The 13,871-nt window shown below is 47.4% G+C and overlaps 1 protein-coding gene and 1 non-coding gene across 2 annotated transcripts; both read left to right on the plus strand.

Moving 5' to 3' along the window:
* The first annotated feature begins 79 nt into the window (after positions 1 to 79).
* Positions 80 to 13,500, plus strand: LOC135908487 (protein N-lysine methyltransferase METTL21D-like). Its single transcript, XM_065440290.1, has 4 exons — positions 80 to 432; positions 7,622 to 7,805; positions 9,951 to 10,070; positions 13,365 to 13,500. Exons 1-4 carry the CDS (start codon positions 203 to 205, stop codon positions 13,470 to 13,472), a joined length of 642 nt encoding a protein of 213 aa, XP_065296362.1. The 5' UTR covers positions 80 to 202; the 3' UTR covers positions 13,473 to 13,500.
* Positions 476 to 547, plus strand: TRNAD-GUC (transfer RNA aspartic acid (anticodon GUC)). Its single transcript has one exon. It is a non-coding gene; the product is annotated as a tRNA-Asp (tRNA).
* Positions 13,501 to 13,871: the final 371 nt, after the last annotated feature.

Genomic DNA, 13,871 nt, shown 5'->3' on the forward strand with positions numbered 1-13,871 from the left:
TTTCCGAGAACCGTTAAGAACATTTTATATTCAACGCGCAAGCTGGTTGGATATCAAACCGGCTTCTAATGTACTTTGTTACCGGTTGCGCGCATGCGTGTCTACGCGCCGGCGAAGTGACAGCAGCGTGCATGGTAAATTCTAGGCGTTATAGTAACGTTGTTTGTCAAGTTTAGTTTTTGTGTTGTTCCTTTGCTACCCGATGAACGTGTCGACGTTCGTACGCACTGTCCATTTAGACTCTACTGATGTCGAGCTTGCCATACACCAGTGGACAGAAGGCGACGTGGGCTGCGTTGTGTGGGACGGCGCGCTCGTTCTGGGTAAATACATCGATCACAAGAACTGTCTCGGCGAATGGAATGCAAAGAAAAGCGTTTTGGAATTGGGTTCAGGAACAGGCATTGTCGGCATTGTTACCGCCAGTTTTGGGTGAGTATAGCTCATAATCGTTTTTAACTGCCCTGTTTCCCAGTCCTCGTTAGTATAGTGGTCAGTATCCCCGCCTGTCACGCGGGAGACCGGGGTTCGATTCCCCGACGGGGAGGAATTTTTTCTTCCACTTTTTGTATCTTATACTTCTTTTGAAATCTTTTATTTTTTTTTTATTTCACAGAATTTGAATTACTACTGCTTCATTACCCGCGTGTAAAACTTAGGAACATCATGGATTCCGCACTAAAAGCCAGGCGCGTCGAGCCTCACTGATGCTGGATCGTCATATGTGTTTCTGGTCGGCCCTACACAGTGACGATGTTCTAGCTTAATCAAATTTCGCATCAGAACAACGAATAGATTCCTTATCACTTCGTTGTTTCGTTTCACTCGGAATCGCCGGACCGTACTCCAGTTTTTCCGCTGTCATCTTGTAATAAATGTCCGTAATGTATAATAGTCACTGTAAGTACTGCTGCACTGTGCAGGGCATGAGCTCACGGAACGTAAGGCGTTCCAAGGGCAATTAAGCCGGACCTATTAATAACGACCCCGCGTATAACGGCTCCCCACTTGAAGCGAATAACTCTCGCTTGTATAGTACGAGCATGTAATAGCCATGCGACAAACCGTGCTAGAAGTCTATGGCGGATCTTGCTTTTATAACGAACTGATTGCTACGTCAGTACGCTTAGAACGAACGGAAGAAAATAAAAGCGGCTTCACGACCAAACGTTTTACGGTTGTTCGCGGGAAAGAATCTTCTTTCCACGGTGACCGCTATCTGTTATAGTAGCTACTTTTGGCGCACTGGACGTTTCAGAAACACGCGTTCTGACAGTTGACGTGCAGCCGTACAAACATGATTTATTTTTAACGCGAATCATTCTTTGGCTTATCTTAGGCACTATGCGGTTGGATAGGCAGGTTCCTGTCTCGCCTCGATCGTTTCGGGCATCATCAGTAAAAAAATCTGCAGACTTGTGCGACCCCGCAGACTCACAACCCAATATCCAGCGAAGTTGTCTCTTTCGCGCAGTTGCAATAAAAAATTCAGTTGCCTGTAATTTAATCGCACACGTTAAAACGTTTCCCCTATATATGAATGCTCCGTTTGAAACCTTCCAGCACATATAACCCATTCAGGCTCTTGGCAAAGAAATGTTACAAAAGCAGTAATTCATCCACATGCATTTTACTGTACGAGAATTCTGGCCATAATAGTTTCCAGATATTATTTCCCAAATTATGGGACGAAATACGTGGGCTTTCCAGTTACTTTTCTGCTTCAATGTATGGGCGTTTTGTTAAAATAGTGAGTGGCACAACTGGGCGTGGCGTACCAATCATGGAAATAACATAAAAACGAGGATTCTTGAATTGTTTGTAACGCTCCTTATTAAGACAGTAACGTTAAAATTTTCGTACAAAGTTGCACATAAGATGCTCCTCGTTTCTGTTAAATATGAAAATTGTGTAACGCAGAGTTCTTCACAGGCATTGGAAGATGTAGCTAATAGGCTCCCTGCAATGGTCAGGCGGCGCGGCGATCGGCTCAGCCGTCAGCACCACCGTGTCAGTTGCGCGAAACACTGAGGCGGCCGCTGCTGCGGAGGCATGCTTTTGCGGCGCTCGTTTTAAGCATTTCGAACGTTTTAAATTCCGGTTTTAAGGCAATCGAAAACGTCGAGGCCCATTTTTTACCACCGACGCTTGAGAAAGGATGTCAAATTTACGACTGCAACCACGTATACCGTGTCAAAGAAGTAAACAGCACGGACATTACAGTGAGGTGCTTAAATTAAATTGTGTTTTAGGTGCCAAATCCACGATCTGATTAGGAGGCACGCCGTGGCGGGAGACTCCGGAATAATTTTGACCACCTGGGGTTCTTTAACGTGGACCTAAATCTAATTACACGGGTGTTTTGGTATTTCGACCCCATCGAAATTCGGCCGCCGTGGCCGGGATTTACTCCCGAGACCTCGCGCTGAGCAGCCCAACACCGTAGCCACTAAGCAACCGCCGCAGGTCGCGAAGTATTTATCAGAACAAAGTAAGTATGCTTACGACGTCGATCTCAAAGTGCGTTAACAAATCATTATTTTATGCCACTTAAGTGAGCAGATACGGCCGTGGACGTCATTGAACTGTAATTTGTCGCTTCCTTACTTGGAGCGTGCCTTGCACCTCACATTGTAGAGGTTCTGGCGAATTGGCCGGCAAGTGCTTCTTTCTCCGTTGACAAAGTGCCTCGAGCATATTCTGGTGTTGTCGTTCGGGCTCGAATGTGAGAGACAGGCATTACCGCTGAAGCATCATAGATAGCAATCAGCTGAGATTAAACAACGTGAAGACTTAACAAATATGCGCTTGTGTGTGCGAGGGAAATGCTAATTTTCGAATATTCGACGTGTTCTACAGTGTACTCCAACCTTAGTTCAGTTGTTCTAAGCGCGAGTAAACATCGGCACGAATGAGCTCGGTTCCAGCATTTGCGTCTTGATCTTGGCGCAGGAAGAAGCACAGCGCATACAAAGCTCCAGCACGGAGCGCTTACGAAGCTAGATTTGACACCTAACAACCACTGCGCGTTTGTTTTGGAGCAAGACGAGCTAAACAACTATCAAAACTGATTTACAACAGCCGGAATCAATTCACGCGTTTTTATGCAGCTGACGCTTTATTGCGTGTTATTATAGATGCCGCTGCTGGCTCTTTTTCATTTCTTTTTCTTGTTGTTGCACTTAAGTCTTCGTTCTTTTAACAGAAAGTCGCAAGACCGACACGAACTGCGACGATCCACTTCAGCCGCCGGGTTGCTTCCCCTGGTTTTGAAGGGAAGCGGTACAATTTGATGCCGACATCCCCTTCGCGGTTGTGACAGTCCTTGACGCAGCAGTATCTGGGCTTGTTCTTTGTGTTCATGCTTCTCCCGAAGGAGCAGCGAAGAGGCCGCGGGGAATCCATTGGAAAATTGGAAAAGCAGGCTTGCAGGCGGGCCTGAGCGCACCACGGGCAATGGTGAAATGACGGTGAGGTATGGTACCATAGGTGAGGGCCTACCCGCGGGTGCTCACCGCCGCTGCCAGGTGGCGCGACATGTACAGGCAAACTGCATTGCAGGGTGCCTATAACGCCTGCGCAACATTTGGAAACCCTTTATTTTTCAGGAATTTTTAGCAAAAGTTGTATGTGATCCATACATTTACTTCAATGCATTTTACTTCGCACTCACGTTTTCCATAGTACTCAGCCTATTGTTGCTAACTTTGATCTTGGCAGCATTTGTAGTTATGCAACGGCTGCTTGCAAAATTTTGCCCCGCTTTTGAAACCAAGTCATAAGTTTTCGGAGCATCTGCATGCATAATTTACCGGAAATTCCGCAATTAACCCACATATCTAGAACTTTGCATACTATGTGTGTGCAAAGTACGAAATATGTGGCTTTTATTTTAATAAAATATAAGCAAGGTGCCGTGTCTAGTTCACTGAGAACGCTGGAGAAACCAACTGCAAACCTGGTATGACGCATGAAAAGAAGGGGGGGAAAACGCTCGCGTCTTCAGTAATTCTTTGGAGCGCTTGTATTTACACCAGAAACACCAAAGTGTCGCCACACATTGCACTTAACATTCCCACTATTTTCACCGAATTTGAGGAGTGTCTATCCTGCAGTTGCTTTAAGAATTTGGGAAATGTAGCAGTAAATAACGGGCAGTATGACACTCTGGAATGCTTGAATAAGTAAATTTCTACACAGCTTGTATTAAGCCACTAATGTGAGATGAAACATTTATCATTCGCCGCGCACGGCATGCTTTCTACTTCAACTAAATATAAGCCCCGTGCTTCGCATAGTTGACCAGGGAGACCGGGGAACAGCGACTAAATGTGTGCCGTGTATATCACGCTTGATAACATTTGGGGGAAGGTGAGTATTCAGTAATTGTTTTCAAAGTACATAATTACCCTATATCCACTTCAAACTTTCGGCACACGTCACACATAGAATGACCCCAATTTCTTCAGAATATGAAATATATCTGACATTTATGGTCCGCCCACGGAAGAGAGAACATTTTTAAAGCGTTTCATATTACGGTTCTATATATGGGCCAGAAAACGAGGATTTAAGAATCTTCATTTAACCCCTAATTGGCACAGACACTTCACAATTTACCTGTTTATTGTGCTTAAGAGGAAGCTTTAGCTCGGGCCCAACTCCGACGCGGCCTATTCAAATACATGTAAAAACGCAAAAACGTTTTTCTGAGATAGCCCCTGGACCGATTTTGATGAAATTTGTTGCATTTGAGAGAGTAAGATACATTGTAGTGACTGTTGGAAGCAGAATTTTGATTTAGGGCTTGAATTTTGTTAAAAGGATTTTCAAAAATTCGGAAGTTTGAAAAAAATAGAAGCATGAAGTTTACAAACTAACAGCTCTGCATCAAGAACAGATATCGCGGTTCTGTAAACGGCATCCATTAGATCATTCAAAGCGGACAAATATTATATGTCATTTTACATCTTACGTGAATTTGTTACATTGTTTACAAGGGTTCTGCAAAAGTTGTAATTACATATTAATAACAATTTTTTAGATTCATGTGTAAGATGTCAAATTTGTCCGCTTTAGATGTGCTATTAGGCACAATTCATAGAATTGCGATATCATTTTTTCTTGTTGAGTTACAGAGTTGTAAACTTGATAGTTTCGTTTTCTGAAAATTTGCAATTTCTGTCAATTTTTTATAAAATATTGACGGCCTAACTCAAAAATTCGAAACCAACAGTCACTAGATTTTAAGTTTTTCTTTTAAATGCAGCAAACCCAGTCAAATTTAGTGCAGTGGTTGCCGAGAAAAACGAATTCTCCTTTTACATGTATTTAGATAGGAGCACCCGAGCTAAAGCTTCCTCTTAACGACCCCCACACTTTCTCAAAATATAGACTTTGTGAGGGACCTTGCGTATTTTTTTTAAATTTTTCGTAACGTCGCGAAAACTGCCATGTAACGTTTTTGAGCGGTTCAATATATACATAGTCGCAGAAGAAAAAATTGGCAGTGGCTTAGCTCGGCTATGCCAGGATATATGTAGCGAAAGCTAAGGCATATAGCCTTGGTTAGGTTAGCCTTGGTTAATCTTGATTGCAAGCCCAGGTTAGTCTGGTTGTCTAGCTATGTTGCGGCGTTTAGCCACTCGTTAGGCGCGCTGTTCGTTTGTTTCCTGGGCGTTTCGTTTCCTCTTCATCTCGTTCCGATGTCGATTCCAGGTCTCCTCCTGCTTATCAGAATTGTCGCTGTCCATACGTCGCCTCAACTGTGGTTGCGGCGCACGCGAGCTCTCCTTCTCAATCCTTCGACATGTTATCAGGCATGCGACGTAGCTGGCGAAGCGAGCGGAGGCGAGCGCAACGACGAGGAACGCGGTTTGACGTCATTCCAAACGGCGGCGCGGAAAGGCGCTGCGCAGCGGCGGAGCACCTGTGGCTCGGTGGGTAGTGGCTCGGTTCTACTAGTGGCGCTTGCGCAGTGGTGACTGGGGAGCGAGCGAGAGAGAGAAATATCCGCGGCGATGCGCGCGTTGTGACGTCATGTGCCTCCTCGGAGCACCGCCACGGCGAAATCGCAAGTTCGTGGCCAGTAAAGCTTTCGCTTTAAAAGCCAACCTCTTAATGGTGGGATCCAACAATCTGACTACCAGAAACGGCAGCGCGATGCTTTAAACCGTTTATCGCTTCTCGATCGGGCTTATAGGCCACGACGCACGCATGCTTCTCTCGCGTCAACGTCCCCCTAATATAAAACGCTATAATTGCGCTTTGACGACTGCCGTGTGAGCCATGCGCGTCACATAGCATGCACGAGCAAAAGCACGTGCGCCTTCTTCGTGCGGCACGAGCGAGGGCGTGGCGGTTTCTCCCATTGTTGCGTCCTGACAGCGAGCTCTTGGAGACACTGCAGCGTTAGACTGGCACCGCCTTCGGGAGGACGAGCTGGACATTGCCCAGTCCTTTTCTCGTAGCAGATAACGCTACGAGAACGTTTTATACATTGTGCACCGCGTCTTCGGGATCGGCCTAGGTTGTAACGGAATAGGTTGCAGCGTTTCTCCTCCGGAGCTGGGGAAAAAAAGACAAAAAGAATGCAGTTTCGCTTGATGGCGAAAACCACGTGGCTCAGGCCCATGCCAAGAACCAGCGCGTAAACCGCCGTGGTTGCTCAGTGGCTATGGTGTTAGGCTGCTGAGCACGAGGTCGCGGGATCGTATCCCGGCCACGGCGGCCGCATTTCGATGGGGGCAAAATGCGAAAACAACTGTGTACTTAGATTTAGGTGCACGTTAAGGAACCCCAGGTGGTCTAAATTTCCGGAGTCCTCCACTACGGCGTGCCTCATAATCAGAAAGTGGTTTTGGCACGTAAAACCCCATAATTTTATAAAAAAAGAACCAGCGCCTCGACCTCAGAGATCAACTGCGGCGTCGATGTGCACCTGCGGTTGAAGCGGCATCCTCCGTGTTCTCTCTCATTTCTGTTGCTCTTTTTATCTCTACATCCTTCCCCCTTTGTACAGGGTAACAAACGGGGCGAACGTATACACGATTCACCTCCCTGCCTTTCCTTTTATTGCGATAGCAATTACACGGACCCTCGAAGCACATTCATACTGTCGGCGCCGCTTCCGCCGTCGTTGTCGTGCTGACGGCGCATGCGCAGCTCGCGCGCGCAGGGCCAGATGATGGCCAGAGGGTCTGCACATAGATGCGTTTTACTGCAGAAACGACGAAGCGAAGTGGACACGCCGTCGACCCTACGCTCAATCGCCTCTGTGGCGGAACAGTTGTAGCGTTCCTGCAAAAACGTTATCAGCCCGTCAGTAACTCTAAGCTTCAGTCAATCAATCAATCTACAGTCCCGTATGCCGCTCGTCGACCGCTTCCATTCCTAGTAGCCCTGCACCTCTTCGTCGTAGCCTGGCACGCCTCCCTTCAGTCTTTTTTCGTATCATAATCATGGCAGCCTCATGCCAGTTTTTTTTTCTTTCTTTCTAAATCTGTGGTTCTAACGGATTGCCCACAGTCGGGGCATGACGTCACCGTGACTTCTTCGCGTGTTGTCTCCCGGTCATTCGAAGCAAGCAGGATGTAATTCCGTGTGTGATTTTATCTCGCAGGAACGATGTCTTGCTGACCGACCTACCGCAGTTCGTGCCTCTGTTGGAGAAGAACCTCGAAGAAAACCGCGACCGCCTCAGAGGAAAGGCATCCGTGCGGACGCTGGAGTGGGCTGCGCCACCTGCTCCCGACATGATCGCTCCTGACGTCATGCTGATAAGCGAGGGCGTCTACTACGAAAAGGTGACAGCTGCAGATAACAAGCATTACACGCGTCCTTGCTTTTTCGATCGGCTTTTTTCTAAGCACAGGCGAATCCGCACGAAACAAAGTTTTACACAAAGTTTTGTGTTTTCACTTACTGACTGCAACCCGCTGGTAGCCTACCGTATAGCCTTGTTGCCGTACAACGTAAAACTACTTCATTCTGACTTTATTCCATTCACTTGACGTCAAAATTTGCGTAACCGCCGACGCAACAATATGGCGGTGACTCGCAGCGTTATTTGAACAGCCCCATTCATCAAACGTTCTCCTCGTTTATAGGAGGCCACCTTTGTTTGGTTTGAAGGCACATGGCGTTGCCTATCTTGACAGATTTTTTTTATATCTGACTGGTTGACAGGAAGCTAGGAGGCGTGCATAAGTGGAGAGGGCTTTGGTTGGTCCGAACTATCGCAGTGAAAGTAGATAAATCCACGAGGAGGGCGATGCCGGCGCTTGCGATTGGTCCGCTTCCCCGTGCTCTCGTGACTCTTCTCAAATAAACGGACCTGAAAAGTCGCCTGTGGACACTCTACGTCTACTGCTACGCGAGTGAACTGTCTCTCTCCTTCTCCTTTATTTATTCTTTTAATTTTCCCATTACCATTCCCCCGGCAGGGTAGCAAATCGGATGTCCGTCGGGCTAACCTCCCCGCCTTTTCTTGTTTCTCTCTCTCTCACACGTACCAAAAGAGATGCTTCTCCACATTGTAAGTGTACGTGCAGTGCAGCCAGCTTCTCGTCAACGAAGTCGAACTCTTATTTTGTTGTTGTTGCTTTGTCTTTTTTGTTCTGCATTGTGCGTGCGTGCGTGCGTGTGTGTGTGTGTGTGTGTGTGTGTGGTGTGTGTGCGTTGCTGCATGCGTAGCTAGTGCACGAGATTGCCTTCTCGTGCACCATACCACTCTCGGTTGAGCGAGATATGGTGCGTGCGAGGTGGCGTTTATCGGCGCCCAACGAAAAGATTGCGTGTTTGCTCGCTCAAAGCGGGCAGATCGAGCCAAATGCGTTTGACGAAAGAGGGAATGAACAAAAGAAGTAACACGGTTGCGCATAACCAATCGCGTATCGTGGGCTATGGTCTATAGTGGGCAGGCACAGTTGCAACGACACAAGGAGATATATAGAAGCGATACAGTCAAGAGAAAATAAACCAATTGTGCGGATCCAACGCACTTTATGCAATCTATGTGAAGCGAAGCTTTCGTGAATTGGTTAGTTGAATGATGTAACATCATTCATGTTCTGCACTGCATTCTGCAGCGTAGCGATTACATGCCGGTATACGGCAACACGCGGAGACCTCCCACCACACGACCCACGTGTGCCACGCAATCGCGGATTACACCGCCTCCGAGATCAGCTCACTTTTCATTACGCATTCTCCGGGATCGGCCCACCTTGCAATTGCATTGGGCGGCAGCATCGATTATACGCCCCTGACAGACCCGCGCTTCCCGAGGCGGTGCTTTCAGCCAATGAGCGTTGCGTGTGCAGCATCTCGGACAGTCCGGGACTGCCAGGGACCGTTGATCGAAGAGGCCCACTGTCCCTACGACTGGCCCACATTTTATTCGACAGGAAACTGTCCGTGAATACGCTCCAGATCTCGGGAAAGAAAGCACAGAAATGTTCGCTTTAGTGAAGAAATCATGATCTTTACAGTGTACACTTGTTGCGGTGAGGATATTTATTTACCGTTTGTTGTTTCGTTGCGCAAGTGCGTAGAGAACAGAGCCGCTTACTGTACACGTGTAGGCGTGGTACAGGTCTATGTGGACTGACTCGTGTCCTATACGTGTGAGCTATTCGGTAAGACAGCAGCAGCAGACACGGTCAGCAAATTCCGGGAGGGTTCGGGAAGAAAGCTCCTTGTCAAAAAATGCTGCGTCGAAGCGAGAGGCCTTCACAGCCCCTGCTGCACAGTGTCCTCCGCGTTGCGCGACGTAGGTCATAGTGATCACACTCGAAATGCATATACGAAACCCATCACACGAAAACGGGCTGTCTCCTTAGCGCCCTAACTGTTTTGGAGATGACGATGGTTGCGTTGTCGTTGTTAATAATAGAATATTAAAAGAGCGCTAACCCTGTGCGGAACGCTTCGTGCTTCTACTCTCGCAGGCTGTCGAGCCTCTGCTAAAGACCATGACGGAACTGTGCGGCCCGAACACGGAGATGCTTGTGTCGTACGAGGACCGGGACAACGAAGCGAACTCGGCGGCCGTCGGTCGCTTCTTGCGGGTGCGTGCTCTCTCTCTCTCTCTCTCTCTCTCTCTCTCTCTCTCTCTCTCTCTCTCTCTCTCTCTCTCTCTCTCTCACACACACACACACACACACACACACACTCGCACGCACGCACGCACGCACAAAAACGCTACCCCGATTTACTCTTGTGCTTGTCCTGCCTCCCGAATCTTCCTGCCCTTGCCATTGTCTGTGCCCTTCTGCCGTCTGCGTTGAATGGACTAATTCATCAGCTCATTGGCGTCGACATACTTTTCCCTATACTGACGTTCTCTTGAGGAAGAAACAAGGTTGACCTAAGAAACAAAGCTACGTTTAGAACTAAAGAAGAAAAAATGTAACATGCGTTAGTAAATTACGCTGTAACATGCGTTAGTAAATTACGCTACTTCAACACCTGAAAAATCCACACTTACCGCTAGAAGAGACTTGGCGTAGAGCCATAAAGGCCGCAAAAACGACAGATGGGTGGCGACGCTGTCTTGAAGTTCCCGTACCAGCTTGGCGTGAGGTCATGAGTTTTAACAGCGTCTGTTCTGGTCTTATTGTGTATCGGTAAAAAAAGGAAGTTCTAAAGTAACCAATACATGTACCTAGCAAATTTCGAGTTTTTATTTATCTATTTATTTACTTATTTATTTATTTATTTATTTATTTATTTTTGAAAGAAGAGCCTAAATAGGAGAATGTGCTTTGAAATCTATGACAGCTGTCGCACTGACGTACCAATGCAAAACAATTATGAAGTTTTACGCGCCAAAATTACGATCTGATTATGAGGCGCGCCGTAGTGAGGGAGTCCGGAAATTTGTACCTGGGGTTCTTTAACGTGCACTTAAATCCAAGTACACGGGTGTTCTCGCATTTCGCCTTACCCACGCCGATGTTTCCTCGCGTTGATAGAGAGAGTGAGAAACTTGGCCCTTTGTTTTATGATTTAGTAACGAACTGTTTTTCGCCGAATGAATGAAAATGTATAGTTTGGAATAACACTTCGCCAGTCAAAGCTGAATTAGGGTTGCTCTTTGGTGTCCTTTAAAAAAGGAAGCGCCAGTCTGAACGTAAGACTGACGGGTTGATATACTCGTGAGATTTAACGTCCCGGAACAACACCAAGGCTATGAGAGAAGCCGTATAGTGAAGGGTTCCGGATTACTTTTGACCATGTGGGAGTCTAACGCGCATCTGAACGTAAACCAGCGCTCAACCTGACAATACCTGGCTACCGTAAAAATGCAGACATGACATCACCGACTCTTAAAGAGCTCCTCTTACTCCTATTATATGAGAAGTACCGCAATTACATACACCGACGGCTCCTTGCTGCCGAACAGCTCTACCGCAGCTATCGTCTTTTCAGCAAAGGCCACCGATATCAAGTTGAAAAGGTCTCACTTGACAACGTCTATGGCAGCAGGACTTGCAGCGCTTCGAGTTGCACTATACTTAAATAATGAGGAACCAACGCCCAACTGTTTCATTGTCTGCAACTCGAAGACTGCACCGCAGTGTTTACTGTCAGCATTACGGCACGGTCCGCATGCACAGTTGGTGTTCGAAATTACGGAAGTCATACACCACATGACTGAGAAAGGACACGAAATCATATTATCGGCAATGAACGTGCCGATCAAGCTGCTCGTTTAGCTTATGTAGAAGACCACCGTCTATCAATTCCGCTGTCTAGGACAGATGCTACAAGGATGCGCCGCCTATACATACTTGCAGGCCAATGCAATACATCAAAGTGGAATGAACCACACTTTATGCACGGCCGATTATATACACCTTGGCTCCTAGACTTGGCCACCTAGACCTCCCCGAAGAGACGTGACCGTTTTGTGTAGGCTATGGCTGGGCGTCGCGTTTACCAATGCCTACGCGTTCCTCATATAGGGATGGCCGACACCGCAGCATGTGGCAATTGCGGCGACGCGGAAACGATTCGTCATGTTCTAGGCAAGCGCCCGCAGCACAGCGTGCAGAAACAGTAGTTTACCGTCGTGCTCGACTAGTTGGACGACCAGCCTCCGTAGGAAGAAAGCATTTCACAGCATCGACGCGACTTAACATCGCATCAGAAGGCCGTGCAAGTCCTACTGCGCTTCGTAAGATCGACCAGCCTGTGTGAACTCCTGTAATTGGAACGCCTTTTCTGTTACCTGTTCCTGTTCTCTCTCTCTCTCTCTCTAAATGTAAAGGTGCACGAGCACTTTTTGCATTTCGCGCCCATCGAAATGCGGCCATCGCGTCAAGGCATCGAACTCGCGACTTCGTGCTCGGCAGCATGGACGCAGTAGCCACTCAGCTACCGGGGCGGTTTTGAACGCAGTAGTCGAAAGCGAACTTGTCGCGGTCTGCCGTACGCGACGCGGACGAAACATAATATGGTCAGTAGAACTTTTCTGTCGTAACTGCGGATTTGTTGTTTCCAACGCTTCGCATACGCTCTGCAATTGAAACCGGTTTACATTCCAAAATATTCGCCCTAATAATGACCTCACTAAATGTAAGTACCTCAAGGACTGAACCTTCAGCTACAATATGTGCGTACTTAATGAACCGTGAGCTAGTGCCCCCTGTGCGTTCCGCGCTATGAAGGCGCTTGTAACGTTTCCGCGAGACACTGGTTTCAATGGCATACTTGAATTCCGTGCGTTATGTGGTCGTACGTCCTGCGTGCATCATTTCATCATCGCGTTAACGCGGAGTATAGCCTGTTAAACCAGGTCAGCTTTAATTTAGGAGGCTCCCCTCCCCCTTGCTTTCTGTCTCTCTCACACACACGTACACACACACGTACACACACACACATACACACACACACACACACGTACACGTACACACACACACACGCACACACACGCACACACACAAACACACGCGCACACACACACACACACACACACACACATACACACACACCGGCAATTTAAAGCAGCCTTGCTGATATCGACACGTTTGTAAAGGCGCATAATCAGCTCCACTGCTGCAGAGATGGATTGCCAGCGAAGAGAGAAAGAAACGTTTATTATACGAAACAGTGTCCCGAGCGAGGCCCGGTAGTATACTAAGGTGGGAAGGCTCCTTAGTCCAGGAACCCTCTGGCTTCGACTGCCCTCTTAGCCCTGGCGACGAGTTAAATATATATATATATATGTCATATGCGAATGCGTGTAAGGAGCGAAGTTTTATTTAAAAAAAGAAACGATGAAAAAGATCTTTCTCCTTCCAAATCTTCCCAAGCTGGCGAATCCTGATGATTATTTCTCTTTCCTTTTCTGCGTGCAGGGTTGTCGGCAACACTTCCTTATTGAAGAGGTGCCTAGCAAGGAGCAGCACCCGGACTTTTCCAGTCACGACATTCACATACTAAAGCTGAGACCCATCAAGCAGTGAAGAAAAAAAAAACAATAAAGGCAATCTATTGCCGATTTTGTGCGTCATGGGTAATCAGACACTCGGTAACACGATTCTCAAGTTACGTGACTGCACTGTAAACTTGACAGACATTGCGAGCCCTGGCACGCGAGGTCAAACTGAAAAACCAGGTGAGCATATCTGCACCTCTTCATAGGCACCGGGCGCGGGATGAGTTTGGACCGGTGGCGCAATGTAATGGATGCGACGGCCGGGACGGACTCGGCATGGCGCTGCCGCAAGCTACGTTGATCTAATATGTTCCGTCATTTTTTTTTCTTCTGTTTTGCGTTGCTGAAATACCACGTGAAACCACATCTGGTCAAAGATGTTGAGTATTTGGTCGCACGAACAGTTAGTGAAACACGACTGTAGCTG

This window comes from Dermacentor albipictus, chromosome 3, assembly GCF_038994185.2.
Source record: "Dermacentor albipictus isolate Rhodes 1998 colony chromosome 3, USDA_Dalb.pri_finalv2, whole genome shotgun sequence".
Lineage (NCBI taxonomy): Eukaryota > Metazoa > Arthropoda > Arachnida > Ixodida > Ixodidae > Dermacentor > Dermacentor albipictus.

What these genes read in the sequence shown, in the direction of transcription:
- LOC135908487 (XM_065440290.1), top strand. Translation starts at nt 203, where the DNA reads ATGAACGTGTCGACGTTCGTACGCACTGTCCATTTAGACTCTACTGAT. An exon ending in ATTGTTACCGCCAGTTTTGG is followed by an intron (nt 433 to 7,621) that starts GTGAGTATAGCT and finishes TTTATCTCGCAG; the next exon opens with GAACGATGTCTTGCTGACCG. An exon ending in CCGTCGGTCGCTTCTTGCGG is followed by an intron (nt 10,071 to 13,364) that starts GTGCGTGCTCTC and finishes TTCTGCGTGCAG; the next exon opens with GGTTGTCGGCAACACTTCCT.